General features: G+C 38.4%; 2 protein-coding genes and 1 pseudogene across 22 annotated transcripts in view; all 3 read left to right on the forward strand.

The window, feature by feature from the left end:
• The window catches only part of LOC148696005 (uncharacterized), a 31,491-nt gene extending 22,177 nt beyond the window's left edge, over window positions 1-9,314 (forward strand). For all 3 annotated transcript variants that reach the window (XM_088696831.1, XM_088696833.1, XM_088696834.1), the window contains one exon: window positions 8,662-9,314. The gene's annotated coding sequence lies outside the window, so the exon portion shown is untranslated. The remainder of the gene's footprint in view (window positions 1-8,661) is intronic.
• On the forward strand, window positions 148-9,314 carry LOC137733818 (TMV resistance protein N-like). Of its 18 annotated transcripts, none has more exons than XM_088696848.1 (10): window positions 148-1,222; window positions 1,603-2,707; window positions 2,970-3,281; window positions 3,378-6,595; window positions 6,672-6,809; window positions 6,911-7,009; window positions 7,181-7,285; window positions 7,396-7,553; window positions 7,697-8,250; window positions 8,603-9,314. In XM_088696848.1, the coding sequence occupies exons 1-4, from the start codon at window positions 447-449 to the stop codon at window positions 6,198-6,200; spliced, it is 5,016 nt and encodes a 1,671-aa protein (XP_088552974.1). In that variant the 5' UTR covers window positions 148-446; the 3' UTR covers window positions 6,201-6,595; window positions 6,672-6,809; window positions 6,911-7,009; window positions 7,181-7,285; window positions 7,396-7,553; window positions 7,697-8,250; window positions 8,603-9,314. The 18 variants fall into 18 exon arrangements, with proteins under 18 accessions (XP_088552974.1, XP_088552971.1, XP_088552964.1 ...); XM_088696845.1 differs by having other exon boundaries at window positions 6,927-7,009; window positions 7,164-7,285; XM_088696838.1 differs by having other exon boundaries at window positions 6,927-7,009.
• A 3,296-nt stretch (window positions 9,315-12,610) lies between these two features.
• LOC137733825 (mitochondrial metalloendopeptidase OMA1-like) lies at window positions 12,611-16,588 on the forward strand (annotated as a pseudogene). The gene is made up of 4 exons (XR_015964202.1): window positions 12,611-13,249; window positions 13,404-14,841; window positions 14,998-15,146; window positions 15,227-16,588. The product of XR_015964202.1 is annotated as a mitochondrial metalloendopeptidase OMA1-like (transcript).
• The last annotated feature ends 916 nt before the right edge of the window (window positions 16,589-17,504 follow it).

The raw sequence follows: 17,504 nt of genomic DNA on the forward strand, positions 1-17,504 counted from the left end.
GACATGTGACATGTAATATTAAAAATATTAGTACATCTTTTTTTTTTTTATATTAATTTTTAATGATATTAGATGAACAAATAAACTTTTTATGTAATTAGCAAATTCTTTTTACTACATGTCATATACAAAAAATCAAAGATCCGAAAACTTTAGGTCCCACTTTAAAAACTCGCCTAGGCCCAAATTGTCAGGGCCGGTCTTGTCAATTTGCCTGCAAGAAGATTAGTTTCGTTAATTTCCGGGAAGATGTGAAAGCACATAGAGCATAATTTTCTTTTTCCTCATTGACTTCGTATCGAATCAGACCATTTTCCGTTGATCCATTTTGTAGATCAATTGAGTATTTTTGTTCTTACAGTACTAATTACTTTTAGTAATGGGTGCTGCTCGATAATCGTGACCAGGTGCGATCGATTCATGGTGCTTCTTCTTCTTCTTCTTTAATGGGTACTTCTTCTTCTTCAATGGGCACTTCTTCTTATTCAATGGGTGCTTCTTCTTCTTCTTCTTCTGGTCGATTAATGGGGGGTTCTTCGTATTCTTCTTTTTCTCTTCTTACATTACTTTTAGTCATGGGTGCTGCTCGATCCAGGCGCAAACGATTAATGGGGGGTCGATTAATAGGGGGTTCTCCTCCTCCTCCTCCTCCTCCTCCTCCTGCTTCTCCTCTTCTACTTATATTACTTTTAGTAATGGGTGCCGCTCGATCCAGGTGCGATCGATTAATGGTGGGTTCTTCTTCTTCTTCTTCTTCTTCTTCTTCTTCTGGCCTTGGTTGGAAATACGATGTGTTCATCAATTTCAGAGGGGAAGACACTCGCAGGGGCTTCGTCAGCCATCTGTACAGAGCTCTGCGTCAGAAACCACTCAACACCTTCATTGATACCGAAGATCTCAGAAAAGGCGACCGCCTTTCCGAGCTCCTGACAGCGATTCGAGAGTCAAGGCTTTCGATTGTAGTTTTCTCTCAAAACTATGCTTCTTCCACTTGGTGCTTGAAAGAACTCGTCGAAATCTTGGAATGCAAGGATACCAAGAACCAAATTGTGGTCCCCATTTTCTACGAAGTCGATCCTTCCGATATTCGTAAACTCAAAGGAAGTTTTGCAGAAGCTTTGCCTAAACATGAACGCTGCCATTCTAACGTTGATGTGCAGAGCTGGAGGTCTGCTCTTGCCAGAACTATCGATTTATCCGGTTGGGATTCATCAAAGTATAAGTAAGTTAATTTCTTCACACTCAGGCGCACTTGCTATTAATGTATTTTTACTGTAGAAATATCATAACTAGAAAATGTTTATCTGGTTCGGATTCGCGAATAACTATAACAGTTTAATAACTACTTTCAGTGAAACTAGGGGTGCAGTCAATTTGGATTTCATAGGATTTTAATAGATTTTGTTAAGGGACAGATTTTAAAGGATTTTAATAGATTCTACAATTCTATATGGATTTTGAAAGATTTATATGAATTTCCATTATAGACTTAAAAACATAAAATCTAGACTTAAAAAACATAAATGAAAACGAAATTGTTTACCAAACGACCCATTAATTAGTATTTGTTGTTGTTATTATATTGTTTTTTAAATTTGACAGGGATGATGCAGAGCTTATTGAGAAAATTGTAGAAGATGTTTTTCGGAAATTGATCCCCATCTCATCAACATCAACCAAAGATAATGACTTGGTTCAAATGGATTCTCATATGTGTGAAATGCGTTCATTATTAAATCCTCCTGGAGTTGAAACGAATGATGTTCGCGTTGTTGGAATATGGGGTATGGGTGGTTTAGGCAAAACAACCATCGCCAGAGCTGTTTTTGATGAAATCGCTTGTCAGTTTGAAGCTTGTTGCTTTCTAAAAGATGTGAAGGAAGGTTTCATGAAGCATGGCGAACTATATATGCAGACACAACTTCTATCTAGTATCTCGAGCAACAAGGTGGGGAGTTCCGACATATCGGCTAAAGGTTTCCAAGTGATGTTAAAAAGACTTGGTCAAAGAAAAGTTGTTGTTGTTGTTGATGATGTAGACGAATTAGCTCAAATTGAAGCCTTACTCGGAAATAAGGGTTCTTTTGGTGGTGGAAGTAGAATTATTATAACTACTAGAAATTTTCAATTATTAAGCGGAACTGATGGGATATATAACCCCAAGATTTTCAGTGATCCCGGAGCTCTAGAACTATTTAAGCGTTACGCCTTCAGAACAAAACAACCCACCAGAGATTATGATGATCTCACGAGTCATGCCCTAAAATATGCTCATGGTCTGCCTCTAGCACTTAAAGTCTTGGGAGGTTCTCTTGATAACAAAACTGTACGTGAGTGGAAAGATGTCTTAAAAAAATTAAAGGAAGTCCCGCAAGTGGGGATTAATGATGTGCTTAAAATAAGCTTTGATGGACTAGATCATACGGAGAAGAACATCTTTCTAGATATTGCATGTTTTTTCAAAGGAATGAAAAAAGACTATGCAACCGAAATCCTGGACAGTTGTGGTTTTTATCCTCATGCTGGTATAGGAGTTCTAATCGATCGAGCTCTCATAACTGTCTCAGTGAATGGGGAACTGGGGATGCATGATTTACTAGAGGAAATGGGTCGAGATATAGTTCGCCAAGAATCTATCGAAGAGCCTGGGAGACGAAGTAGGTTGTCGAGTTATGGAGATATTTATCGTGTGTTAACTCAAAATACGGTGAGAAATATTTTTCTTATGCAATTGTTAGTAGAAAGCTTCAACTTTTGATCAAAATCTATTTCTTAGGCCAGTTTGATAACCATTTTAGTTTTCAATTTTTCATTTTTAGTTTTCTTTTTTGATAATTGAAAATTGAAAACAATTACCAAAGTTGAAAACTGAAAACGAAATGATTATCCAACTGCTCCTTAAGAAAAAAACATTAATTTCATAATGTAACTAAGGTTCTCTGTTTTTTCCTTTACTTTGATTTGTATAGGCTACACAAGCAGTTCAAAGCATAATCCTGGATTTGTCGTACTCAAATGAGGTATGCTTCAATGCTGAAGCTTTTGTTAGTATGACTCAACTAAGACTTCTCAAGATCAGTCAAAAACCCGTCTTTTACGAATATGGAAATGGCTGCGAACAACACCTGATTGGGCACTTAAAGTTTCATTCTCATGAGTTGAGGTGTCTCTCCTGGGCTGGTTTCCCCCTTCAGTGTGTACCATCCAACTGTCTATTCACAAATCTTGTTGACCTTGATATGCAATCTAGTCTCATTGACCGACTTTGGGAAGGAACCCAGGTATGTACGTTCATTTACATGTATATGTTTCTTTTAAATGTTTGGGTTCTAAGATGTCGCATTAAGTAATGCATGTTTTCTTGAATGTTTTGACAGACGCTGGAAAAGTTGAAATTCATCAATTTAAGTTATTGTCAATACCTCAAGGAAACCCCTGACTTCACAAAGATGCCAAATCTTGAGAAGCTAATTCTTCAAAGTTGTATAAGATTAGTTGAGGTTCACCCGTCCATTTGGACTCGTACAAACCTTGTTTTATTGAATATGAAAGGGTGCAAAGAACTTAAGAGTCTTCCAAGCAGCATTCATATGAAATCTCTCCAAAGACTTGATCTTTCTGGCTGCTCGAGTCTTGAGATGTTTCCAGAGATTCCAGAAGTTACAGAGGAACTATCATGGCTTAGTTTTTCCGGGTCAAAAATTAAAGAACTGCCCTCGTCAATTAATAATCTCACGGGATTGACCAAGTTGATCTTAGAAGATTGCAAGAAACTTAAGAGTCTTCCAAGCAGTATTCATATGAAATCTCTCCAAAACCTTGATCTTTCTCGCTGCTCGAGTCTTGAGATGTTTCCAGAGATTTCAGAAGTTATGGAGAAACTATCATGGCTTAGTTTTTCCGGGTCAAAAATTAAAGAACTGCCCTTGTCAATTAATAATCTCACGGGATTGACCAAGTTGATCTTAAAAGATTGCAAGGAACTTAAGAGTCTTCCAAGCAGCATTCATATGAAATCTCTCCAAATACTTGATCTTTCAGGCTGCTCGAGTCTTGAGATGTTTCCAGAGTTTCCAGAAGTTATGAAGGAACTATCATGTCTTAGTTTTTCCGGGTCAAAAATTAAAGAACTGCCCTTGTCAATTAATAATCTCACGGGATTGACCGAGTTGATCTTAAAAGATTGCAAGGAACTTAAGAGTCTTCCAAGCAGCATTCATATGAAATCTCTCCAAATACTTGATCTTTCAGGCTGCTCGAGTCTTGAGATGTTTCCAGAGTTTCCAGAAGTTATGAAGGAACTATCATGTCTTAGTTTTTCCGGGTCAAAAATTAAAGAACTGCCCTTGTCAATTAATATTCTCACGAGATTGATCGAGTTGATCTTAAAAGATTGCAAGGAACTTAAGAGTCTTCCAAGCAGCATTCATATGAAATCTCTCCAAAGCCTTGATCTTTCTGGCTGCTCGAGTCTTGAGATGTTTCCAGTGTTTCCAGAAGTTATGGAGAAACTATCATGGCTTAATTTGTCCGGGTCACAAATTAAAGAACTACCCTCGTCAATTAATAATCTCACGGGATTGACCGAGTTGATCTTAGAAGATTGCAAGGAACTTCAGAGTCTTCCAAGCAGCATTCGTATGAAATCTCTCAAAAGCCTTGATCTTTCCGGCTGCTCGAGTATTGAGATGTTTCCAGAGATTCCAGAAGTTATGGAGAAACTATCATGGCTTGATTTGTCCAGGTCAAGAATTAAAGAACTGCCCTCATCAATTAATAATCTCACGGGATTGACCAAGTTGATCTTAGAAGATTGCAAGGAACTTAAGAGTCTTCCAAGCAGTATTCATATGAAATCTCTCCAAAACCTTGATCTTACTGGCTGCTTGAGTCTTGAGATGTTTCCAGAGATTCCAGAAGTTATGGAGGAACTATCATGGCTTAGTTTTTCCGGATCAAAAATTAAAGAACTGCCCTCGTCAATTAATAATCTCACGGGATTGACCGAGTTGATCTTAGAAGATTGCAAGGAACTTCAGAGTCTTCCAAGCAGCATTCGTATGAAATCTCTCAAAAGCCTTGATCTTTCCGGCTGCTCGAGTCTTGAGATGTTTCCAGAGATTCCAGAAGTTATGGAGAAACTATCATGGCTTGATTTGTCCAGGTCAAAAATTAAAGAACTGCCCTCGTCAATTAATAATCTCACAGGATTGACCGAGTTGATCTTAGAAGATTGCAAGGAACTTAAGAGTCTTCCAAGCAGTATTCATATGAAATCTCTCCAAAACCTTGATCTTTCTGGCTGCTCGAGTCTTGAGATGTTTCCAGAGATTCCAGAAGTTATGGAGGAACTATCATGGCTCCGTTTTTCCGGGTCAAAAATTAAAGAACTGTCCTCGTCAATTAATAATCTCACGGGATTGACCGAGTTGATCTTAGAAGATTGCAAGGAACTTAAGAGTCTTCCAAGCAGCATTCATATGAAATCTCTCAAACACCTTGATCTTTCTGGCTGCTCGAGTCTTGAGATGTTTCCAGAGATTCCAGAAGTTATGGAGGAACTATCATGGCTTTGTTTTTCCGGGTCAAAAATTAAAGAACTACCCTCGTCAATTAATAATCTCACGGGATTAACCGAGTTGATCTTAGAAGATTGCAAGGAACTTAAGAGTCTTCCAAGCAGTATTCATATGAAATCTCTCCAAAGCCTTGATCTTTCTGGCTGCTCGAGTCTTGAGATGTTTCCAGAGATTCCAGAAGTTATGGAGGAACTATCATGGCTTTGTTTTTCCGGGTCAAAAATTAAAGAACTACCCTCGTCAATTAATAATCTCACGGGATTGACCGAGTTGATCTTAGAAGATTGCAAGGAACTTAAGAGTCTTCCAAGCAGTATTCATATGAAATCTCTCCAAAGCCTTGATCTTTCTGGCTGCTCGAGTCTTGAGATGTTTTCAGAGATTCCAGAAGTTATGGAGGAACTATCATGGCTTAGTTTTTCCGGGTCAAAAATTAAAGAACTGCCCTCGTCAATTAATAATCTCACGGGATTGACCGAGTTGATCTTAGAAGATTGCAAGGAACTTAAGAGTCTTCCAAGCAGTATTCCTATGAAATCTCTCAAAACCCTTAATCTTTTTGGCTGCTCGAGTCTTGAGATGTTTCCAGAGATTCCAGAAGTTATGGAGGAACTACCATGACTTAGTTTTTCCAGGTCAAAAATTAAAGAACTACCCTCGTCAATTAATAATCTCACGGGATTGACCGAGTTGATCTTAGAAGATTGCAAGGAACTTAAGAGTCTTTCAAGCAGTATTCATATGAAATCTCTCCAAAGACTTTATCTTTCTGGCTGCTCGAGTCTTGAGATGTTTCCAGAGATTCCAGAAGTTATGGAGGAACTATCATGTCTTAGTTTTTCCGGGTCAAAAATTAAAGAATTGCCCTCGTCAATTAATAATCTCACGGGGTTGAATCATTTGGACCTAGAAGATTGCAAGGAACTTAAGAATCTTCCAAGCAGCATTGGGTTTTGGGTAAAACCCAAAACAGAGCCGTTGTGAAAATTTGACGCGTGTACAACCCCAATTTCCAGGTAATCAAAATTCAAACCCAAATTTTGATTCGGAATTAAATTTCAGAATTGGGAGATTATATTACCTGAAAAAAAGAAAGAATTTTCAGGGGTTTTGGGTACACTCTGCTGATAAACACATGGATACGAAGCTCTGTTTTGAAGCAATCAGTCGGTCACTACGCCACATGCGGCGGCCTTCAATTGCTTATTGTGATTATATCGCAAGGGAGAGGTACATATCTCTACATGAGGAATACATTTGATACCTGTCTTTTCGTTTGGGTTTGGCGGGTTTCAATTGCTTATGTGCTGCTTTTCTTTCTTATACTTTAGATTTGTGCCTGTGCAGAAACTGTGAAGCTATTGCTATCTATGTCAATTCCCGTTGCTAACTTGCTAATGCCACCGGTGCTCCTCCAATTTGGATGAAAGGTACTTTGCTTTCCTTTTATCTTAACCTTTCTATATCTTAAATTATTACAAAAGAGACCAGTAACAAGCTAGCCCCTTTTAGGCTAATTGGTACACTAATTGGTACCCAAGCAGAAAATCCGAGATTTCTTTCCACTAACACTGATTTTAAAAGCTCCTTGTGTTTGGAAGGAACTTCGGATTGCAGCGTTGTTGCTGGGAAGATTGTGATTTGTGACAGTGGTATTAGGCCTAGAATGCAGGAGGGACATGAGGTGAAAGATGCAGGAGCCATTGGTATGATTTTGGCAAACACAACTGCTAATGCAGAACAAATGTCTCTATTTTGACTCTTCATACAACTGTCACTAATGTTGGCTCCGCGGTTTCGAATTACCTCTCCATAGTTTCGCAGTTCAAAGGTGCTTAGTGAAAGTCGAGCCTCAGACGTTTAACTTCACCAGAGCAAACCAGAAGCTATCTTATAAGATCACCTTACCATGAAATCCCAGCAGGCGGTTCCGGAATTCAGAGGGTTGGTGTGTGGAAGGATGGAGTGCAAAGGGTGAGAAGCTCTGTTGTTGTAGTTTGGCTACCTCCACTGTGAATCATGCACTGGAGTTTTTTTTTTTTTTTTCCCCTTTTTGGCATGATTTAATTTCAATGATATTAATTATTAATGCTTTTTATTCCGTCCGAGCATTTCAGTCCTTGCAGTACATGAGGCTAGTCAATCATCGTTTGCATAGTACTTTCTGCGATCTATCCCGTGCATGTTAATGGCTGCTGCTGCTTCTTCGTCTTCATCCGACAGTCATTGGAAATACGATGTGTTCCTGAATTTAAGAGGACTCAAGGCTGCTGCTTCTTCGTCGGCCATCTCAACAAAGCTCTGGATCAGAAAGCAGTCAACACCTTCATTGACGCCGAAGAGCTTCAATAGGCAACGACCTTTCGGAGCTCCTGGCAGCTATTTGCAACTCAGGCTTTCGATCCTAGTTTTTTTTCCGAAAACTATGCTTCTTCGACGTGGTGCTTGAAAGAACTTGTCCAGATAATGGAATGCGTGGATGCACACAAGCAGATAGTGGTTCCTGTTTTATACAGAGTCGATCCATCCGGATCGACTCCGATATTCGAAAACAGGAAGTTTTGCAGAAGCCGTGAACGTCGTTATAATGCTGGCGTGAAGGAGGTGCAGGGCTGGATGTCCGCTCTTGTTAGAGCCATCATTTATTCGGTTGGGATTCGCAAAATTATAAGTAAGTTTAATTTTTTTCACATGCACTTGCTGTTAAAGTATTTTTACCGTAGAAATATTATAACTTGAAAGTGTTCATTTTCTTGATCAAGATTAGCTGGAGATTGTTAATTACCTACCTATATGTATCAAACAAATCCACGATTTTGGTCTCGGCTAACATCCTTAAATTTAAATGGCTAAACGTTCACCAATTTGGCCATTTATATGCTCAAGAACATGAACAATTCAGATTATGACATTTGTGCGGTTAAAGTATGTTAATTGCAATTTGCAAGCAAGTGAACATGCATTCCTTTGACTCTTTTGGGCTTGTTATAAAACTCAGGTTTGATAATTCTAAAACTTCACAGGGATGACGCCAATTTGAGGCTTTGATTCTTTTGTGATGAAATCGCTTGTCAATTTGAAGCTTGCTGCTTTCTCAAAAATGTCAAGGAAGGCTTCTCGGATAATGGTGCTGTACATCGCTTCAGATAACCACTCCTCTGCTAGGCAGCGTTTGGAATGGCCGAGAGCGGACCTTTTTGGGAGCGACGACTCCAACAGTTTGGAAGATATCTTGAGAAAAGGTTTTAGCACCGGTGCACCCATGCAGGAACTGCTTCTTTCTAGGTTCTCGATGAAGTTGAAAAATTATCCCAAATTGAAGCCTTGCTCGGAAAGCAGCATTCATTTGGTGGTGGAAATCAGGTATTTGAGTCCGAATTACATTGGGCCTTTGCGTCTGATAAGCCCAGTAGCCCAAAATTAATTGGGTGTTTAATGGCCCATGTGAAAGCCCACAATTGGGGCATGTGATTAGCTTTGTGCTTTGTATAAAGCGGAAATTAATCACTGTATTTCCTTCTCAATTTGTTCCTTTGGTGTGTGAGAGTTATTGGGTGTATTGGGGTTTAGGATTGTGAGATTGCCAAACACTTTGTAAACACTTCCATTTCCGTTTGGTTGATAGTGGATTATTGGTGAGCTCCAACAGCTTCGAGGACGTACTCCAGTTACACTGAGGAACCTTGTTAAATCTTGTTGTCTTTTCAATTTTATTCTTGCATTTTATTTGGTATATTTCCTACGAGTTAGCTTGAGTTGGTTTCCAATTGGTTTGGTCTATTCTTGCACAACAATTATAACAACTAGAGATATGCAATTACTAAATGGAGTTGATGCTGTAATTGTATCTAAGCCCAAGAACTTAAGCGAGTCAGAAGCTCTTGAACTCTTCAAGCAGCATGCCTTCCGAACAAACCAACCCACAAGAGATTATGATTGTTTATCGAGGCTTGCCATACAACATGCTCATGGCGTGCCTTTAGCACTTAAAATCTTGGGGGCTTGCCATACAATATCCTGAAAGGCATTCAAAACATGATGCATCTGAAAATGACCATAGTAAAATGCCTTCAGTGGGAATTGTTGATGGCCCGGAATGGAGGTGATGCAACCCTGCAGATTGGTTGCCACTTTGGTTCACATTAACAATGTCAAGTAAAGTTGTTTGGTCGAAAAGCCTTCTAGTCAGTGTTGTTATCTCTGTCATCTTCTGTGGTCTCTGTGTTCATTCCTAACAAACCAACTTTTATTTCGTTTTGTTGATCCAAAAGAAATATTTCACTTTGATTTGCAGGTTGCGATTGATGGCGGTTTTCATCCTCTATTGGCGAGGCAGTAAGTCAATGCCGATTTATACTTTGTGCGGGTTGCTTGATAAAAGGCAACAGTTGTAGACTCGTATGCTTTGTTGGAGTTGGAAACATCCGTTAGGAATGTCGGTACTACGAGATAATATAAACAGTGTTTTTTAATAATTAATTACTTTTGTATAGTGTTATTTATTTATTTATAAAATTAGTACCTCACAATAGGTAGCAATAATGTGATTCAATCAGTTGTTTATTAAATATTATTTTCTCTATTTTTAAACACGTTCAAAATATCTTAACACTCGTGTAGTGCTAGTTATAAAAAAAGTCTTTCACATACGTATAATAATACATTTAAAACGTTTAAACCGCTTATAGCACACCGTGATTTAAAAAATGCCTTATGTATATGCTCACCAGTTATAAAAAAAGGCCTTTCGCACGCAGATAATACTACATTTAAAACGTGTAAGTCTTACGTAGCACGTCGTAATTCAAAAAATGTATTCTGCACTCGCGTGAGCACGTGCATGAAGGCTAGTCTTCTCTAAACACAACCACCGCCATTATTTTGGTTGCCTGTTTATATCGAATTTGGATCCTCTCCGGATCCTCTTTGTGAGGATCTCAAGGATCTATAAATCGTGTCTATTCACCGTACATCATGCGGTCAGAAATCATTTTAATTTTTTTAATTTAAAATTAAACGTACCTGAAGAAAAGTGATCGTCCGATGTAGAATGAATTGACACGATTAATGGATCCCTAGGATCCTTACAAAGAGGATATGAATCTGGTTGGGTTTATATCATATTGATAATAAACAAATGTTCCGATGCACGCTAACACATGACTTCAGTACGTGGACCCAATTTTTATTTTTTTATCCTTCCATCTAATTGATGTTTGACGGAAAATTTAACTTTTTGTTCAAATTTGCTAACAGTCTTCATCACGAGAGTTAATTTGAATCCTATTTCTTTTACTATAAGGACTATTTTTCGAATACCATATCACTACGGAAACCATTAATCCGATTTGACCTTTTTAAAATACAACTCATTAGCCTCTTCTGCTTCTTGCTGCGATGTTCAAGTTTTGTTCCAACCTTAGAACACTAGCGAAACAAATACGTGTAGTGGAAAGGTAGATTATGCAAGTTCAAATCTAGTCAATATTTTTTTATTTCACAAGCAATTTGTGAAGTTCTAGTAGTTTCGTGGCTAAAATCATATACATCAAAGATTTCAGAGTAGTACCGTTACTACAACAACATCAAATTAGAAGCCAAACAACTATTAATCTCTTGTTTTACGCCGATGATGTTATTAGATATGATACATATGTGAGATACTTACACTTAACCGGCAATATTTCTATTCACCCTAACTCACTCTTAATGTAAATAGGGAGATCGGGATATATTTCCAGTTTACAAAGAAGTTGTTGGGTAGGCAAGTGTAGATTCAACATCGTACTTTGACACTTTCTTCACATTTTTTTAGGTCAAAACCAAAGTGCACAATTTTCTTTTACACTGATATTTCTTTTTGGCATGAATTGATTCTATATGTGTTTTATTAATGCTTTTGAATAAACAAATTTTCTATGTAAAGTAATGCATTTGATATTCCAGAGGCTTTGTTGCTATTATATAGTTATATGGATTTACCATGATAGGATATGGTGGTATTAAAAATTAGGCATAAAAAATGCGTTTGAAAAAGTCATCTTAAATGTGTCATATCCGAAATTATTAAGAGAAGACGAGATAATTATGGTCAAATAGTGAATGCTCGTGGGCTTTCCAAATAACACTTGTGCATTATGGCCCATTCCACTAAGTCAAATATGAGCATCTCGTTTAACCGAGAAGCAGTTTCTTCACGTGCTGGCATGCCATGGCCATACTTGTTGATCACCAGGAAATTTCATTCCTATTAGTCCTAGCGGTTGCGACAAAAATTACATTGGTAATTGCTTGCTGGCACCAACCTGTATTTTCAATTTGCAATAACTATTCAGTAAAAACTGCAGTTTTGTAAGCTCGCTCTTGTGATTCTGTAGCATGCAGGGGACAAGCATCTAACCAGCAGCAACATATCAGACTCAGTTTGGAGGCTTGGCGTGGAAGGACGGAGTTCACAGGGTAATTACTTTATGCTACAACTTTAAACCTAATGCGCAATAGTTTTAGCGGTGGAGCCTAAATATGGTCAATAAAATTCTCTTGTGCCGCCAAATTAAATAAAATAATAATAATAATCCACCTCTATATGTCTCTTTGAAATTTCTAAGAATTATGTTAGAACACCGCTTAATAGTTAATACAAGATTTAATAGATCGTGATCTTAAGTTCGAATCTTGTAAATGGTTGAATCATTTACCACTGATCTTGAATAATTGTTTTTAATTATCCCTTCACATTTGGATTTTTCCTCTAATCACTTTCGTTTTTGTTTTTGTTATTTTTGTTATTTTTTTAAAAAGAGGACAATTGGAGGTGAATTATGGTTATCTAGCTCTTCTGGACCTAGAAGATGCTAGTTGAGAATAGCATCCTATCCGTAACTACAATCAAGCAAATTCACCACTGACTTAACATTTCCTTATCTTAACCTTTCTTTGTCTGCAAATTACAGTGAATGAGTCCTCTGAATTTGTATTAATGTCCAAATGACTATATTAGTCTTGATTAGGTTGATTTTGAAGCATAAGTGGTGTATAAATAATGATGGGCTTTTCAATTGCTTGTCGTATGCATGATCAGCACACTCTGCATTCATCAGTAGCTTAGGTAGTTCTAAAGTTTTAAGCACCTTTTCCTGTGAAGGAAATCAAAGAGAAATGAAGCCCTTCTCGCTGAGTGAAACCATGGTATTCAATACAACAAACAAGAGCTGCAACACAGCCTCTCTCGCTTATTGGATTTCTTCACCATTTAGCCAATCTAGATTTCCTATGTTACACCACACCTGTCTAGCCAATTTCTCCGGTTATTGGTAGAGGACATATGTTAACAAAGCTTTGCCTGACTCCCCTCGACTTCTCCCCAAATACTCAAAGTCCCCACTGCAACCAATGTCTGCATCTCACATGGTCACTCACAATTCCACCGAATGAATAAGTTGCCGAACGAAAATGGAACAAGGGGCATGATATTTCAGCATATCTATCTCATAATAATATTTAATCCAGCTGAAAATTTTCTAGGCCCTTGGTTGTGTTTGTTTGGCTTCAGACTTCACTGGACTGGACTACCCTAAAAATTAGGACAATCCTGTGAATCAGAGATGGAGCTGATGAAGAAGATCGTACCTTTGAAGCGGAACGCAGCGTCTCTGAGTGCTGTTAAAAAGGTGAGACTTTAGGATTTCTTACAAAACCATTAATTCTCAATGATTAATTGGGGTTTTAAATCCTTTTACACTGTTTTGATCAGTTTTAGTTTGTGGGTCTCCTGTTCTTCGATCGATGGTGTTTTTACTTTTCTGGGTTTTCAATTTTATGCAGTGGCTGTTCATCTGAGAGCTACTGTTGATTCTCCTGTACTCAAGCAAGCCAAATTCAAGGTTTGCTTTTGTGGTTACAGACTTACAGTATGTATATGAATCTTGCAATTGTCTTGCTAATTAGAATTCGAACAAATTTAAATTTTGATTGTGATTAATGGAGCTGTGTGAAAATATTAGCCTTCTAAAATTTGATTATATTCTTCAGATGGTTGGCTGTTCATTCTGCAGATCCTCGAAAAATTTTGTTGTTTATTTGTAGTTCATTGGGGGTAATTGGAATTTTATAGTCTAAGCCGATCCAGCTCCTGAAGCTAATCCAGTACGGAATAGCCCAATGCAACAAACCCACCCAGAAGTCCTATCTTCTTCTCCAAGTTCCTAGTCTCGCTCATCCCAAAGCTTAAACCCACAAAACCCGACGATCCAAAACCCATTTTTCTCCAAAATTTCAAATATTTGTAATAAGACCATTCATCTTTCTCGATTGTTTGATACACCAATTCGAGATGGGATCCTACAAAAGAGAAAAGCTCGCACTCGACGCCTTCCGCGGCTTCACGGCGAGGCCCCCAAATCCGCGGGCAGAGAGCCCATCTCTCGCGTTTTTTAACTGGGCCTTCCGCTCCGGTCTCCAGCTTAGCTAAGTATTCTGGGTTTTCTTCCAGTTCTTCAATTTTACACAAATCAATTCCACAACTTGGTAGAATGACAAGAACAACACAGTACAAAAGTCCCTTTCTTGATTGCACCAAGAGATATTACTATGTCGACTGGCACCGGGTTCACCACTTCGAGCCCCCCGGAAGTGGTTTGAGAATCCCGGGAACGTTTTGATTGTGGGTCTTGTAGGCTCTCTGTTTTTTATCATTGTGTATTTTGGGAATTTGGAGACGATTCTGTACACGAAGCAAACCCATTTTATAATTTTGTCGAAAGCCTTGGAGAAGAGGTTGTGGGAGACCCAATTCCAGCAAATGAAAGAGAGTTTCAAAGGGGACATTTTGCCCGCCATACACCCGGATAGCGTGCGGGTTCGGTTGATTGCCAAGGATAGAATTGAGGCTTTGCAGAGAGGGTTGAGCCATGAGGTGACCTGGACTGATGTGGACTATGCGTCCGGTAAAGTGGAGCCAGCGCATGAAGGTGGTGGGAAGGATATTTTGATGGCACTGCATGACGCTCCGGACCAGGGGAAGTGGTCCCGTGAGGATGAGATTCTTGATGATCAGTGGATTGAGAAGAGTAGGAAGACGAGTAGGGAGAGAGGTTTGAAAGCTGCCACTTCACATTTGGATCAATTGAATTGGGAGGTTTTGGTAGTGGATCGGCCTGTTATGAATGCATTTTGCTTGCCGGGTGGGAAGATTGTCGTCTTCACGGGATTGCTCAAGCATTTTAGAAGTGATGCAGAGATAGCAACGATCATTGGTCATGAGGTAGGAAGATTTCATTGTTTGGTATTGTTTAGTTCTTTAATGTCGTAAAGCAGTTTTTGCGTTCAAGTGTAATTTGATTCGTTTGGTTAATAGTTGTAGAATTGTGTGAAGATAAGACGAAAAGGTTGATCTTTTTTCCTTGTGCATAAAAACTAGGTTGGCCATGCTGTGGCTCGACATTCTGCAGAGACTATTACAAAGAGCCTGTGGTTTGCAATTTTGCAACTGGTACTTTATCGATTCATTACGCCTGATGTTTTCAACACAATGTCCAATCTTTTCTTGAGGCTTCCTTTCTCCCGAAGGTACATTACAGTTCTTTATAGTTGAGTTTCTAGTCCATTTTAGTTAAAATGTTATGATTTTTCTGAACATGTCTTGTTAGTGCTCTCGTGTTCTGATGCTTAATGAGGATGCATGTGTGTTCTGGTTGCAAATAAGGAATAGGGTCTTGTTATTTATTTCTCACCAAAGGTTTTAAAGTGTTGTACTAGGAATGGAGTTGATACAATGGTATGGGTTAGTGACGGAGCCACATATTGCCCTCTCAAGTTTTTTATGGGCAATTGATTTTCACATAGAGATTTTGTGTATTTCCCATATGATTATCATTCCACGAGTTTCTATTGTTGCTGATTCTTAATTTCTCCACTCCAAGGTATTATGTGAATCAGTCAAGCCGTCCTCTATCAAATTTTCTCTCGAGTAAAAATTAAATGCAATTTTTGCATTATGTTTGTTATAACAAATTAGTTGTTTTATTAGGACGACGACAACAAAAACTAAGCCTTATCCCACTAAGTGGTCTGGTACATTTAAGCTTGTGGAATCTCCTTCAAATGTTTTAAGAGCCTTGGGAAATATTTAACAGTTTATTTTAATGTGAAAAAGCTTCTAATCCTTCTATGATATCCTCCCCAGATCACTGAAAAGATAAAAGCTTTTACGATTTTAAAGTTCCCTGTTTAATTGTTCCAAGCAATGGATTGATGACCGTCTCGAAAATTTTCAATGTGAAATGTTTACTATATAAATTTGTGACGAAGATTACTTGGTTGGTAAAATACTCTGGTCTCTTGCTCAAGTGAACCATTCATTAACTCTTGGGTTCCAGCAAATGGAAAAGATGATAGGCACCTCCATTGTTTCCTTACCGAAGGACGATAGGCACCTCCATTGACAGTCCCTATCACAAAAAATGTTAGTAATGTGGCGATCATATTTCAGAGTTTTTGTTCACCGATGCTTCCTGAAAAAGATGACAGGCACCTCCATTTTACTTAAAGCTCCATTATTGCATCATATTGCTTGTGTACCAGCCGATAGCTTGACAAAATGCCGAACACGATTCTTTCGTTTTCCATGAAGATGCAAATGCAAGTACACCGGTGCCAAAAGTATGCACATTCCTTCCACACCCAAATTTCCTTGAAGATGCAAATGCAAGTACACCGGCGCCGCGTTTTGCGTCTAGTACTTGATTCGATTTGGTGACTTTTAGATTTTCACTGAGAGGTGGCCAATCTTTAGATTTTCACCTTTCCACCAAGTCAAATTTTCTTTCACACAAAAATTTCCTGGAAGAAGATAGGAAAACACTCAAACCTCATAATTATCTTTTGTCTCTTTTTTTTTACTTTTTAGGGATCATTTGTCCTATTTGGGTAATGACAAATTTGAAAACGAGTGATCTAAATTGCATCGACTCATTGACTTCATATCTACAAGACCATTTTCGGTGATCCAATTTGTAGATCAATTGAGTATTTCTGTTCTTACATTACTCCTAGTCTTAGCTGCTCGATCATCGCTGACCACCTGCAATCGTTTAATGGCTGCTTGATGAAAGGGAAAATATGCTTCGTTGGAGTTGGAACGTCTTCCTATAGACTTAATCGTTTTATGCTTTTGCCTGATTGGTTTAATTTAAAGATTGTAATATCTGCTCTTCCCTACTTTTGCTGTAAAGATTATTGTCACTCTGGCCTGAAATTCTTGATTTAAGTGACGTTTGGAGGTATCGGATGGTATTTGCCCATTTATCTTCTATTTTCTTAAAGTATTAAAGCTTGCAGAAACCTTTATGAGAGCTTACATGCGACGCCGACAATTCTCAAATTGGATCCACGCCCTTTGGTTTAATGGACTGCGGGAGGTGTTTTATTGGGCTGGAGGACAATATTGTTACCTTTGTTCTTACCTTTTATCAACCGATGGCGACGCTGCTTATTGGGTATGAAAAAGTGGTAGCTACCTAGAAGCTAGTTGATGCAGAATGCATCTCCTAATTCTACTTGGATTAGCTTTCCTTTTATTAGTTTTCCTATTTTAGTTAAGAATTCTCCGTTGTTAAAGAATTTCTTATTAGTTAAATTGCTTTCCTAATTTTCAAAGTTTGTCTCTATAAATAGAGCAGATTGTAATCTTTTACTTTAACTTTTGATGAATGAAAATCTCCTTACTAGAACTCCCTGATTTCCTCCCCTTTCCTTTCGTCTCCTCGACCCCTAATTCGTCTCCTCGATCTTTTACTTCTTCTCGGTCCCGTCACACCCTTGTTCACCCTAATACTACCGCAGTTCTACATCAATTTGGTAATCAGAGCCTACAATTCCTTTCGTTGGCGTTTGATCCCTGCCATGGCACCCCAAACCGTGGCCAAC

This window comes from Pyrus communis, chromosome 7, assembly GCF_041283825.1.
Source record: "Pyrus communis isolate YQ-2024b chromosome 7, ASM4128382v1, whole genome shotgun sequence".
NCBI lineage: Eukaryota > Viridiplantae > Streptophyta > Magnoliopsida > Rosales > Rosaceae > Pyrus > Pyrus communis.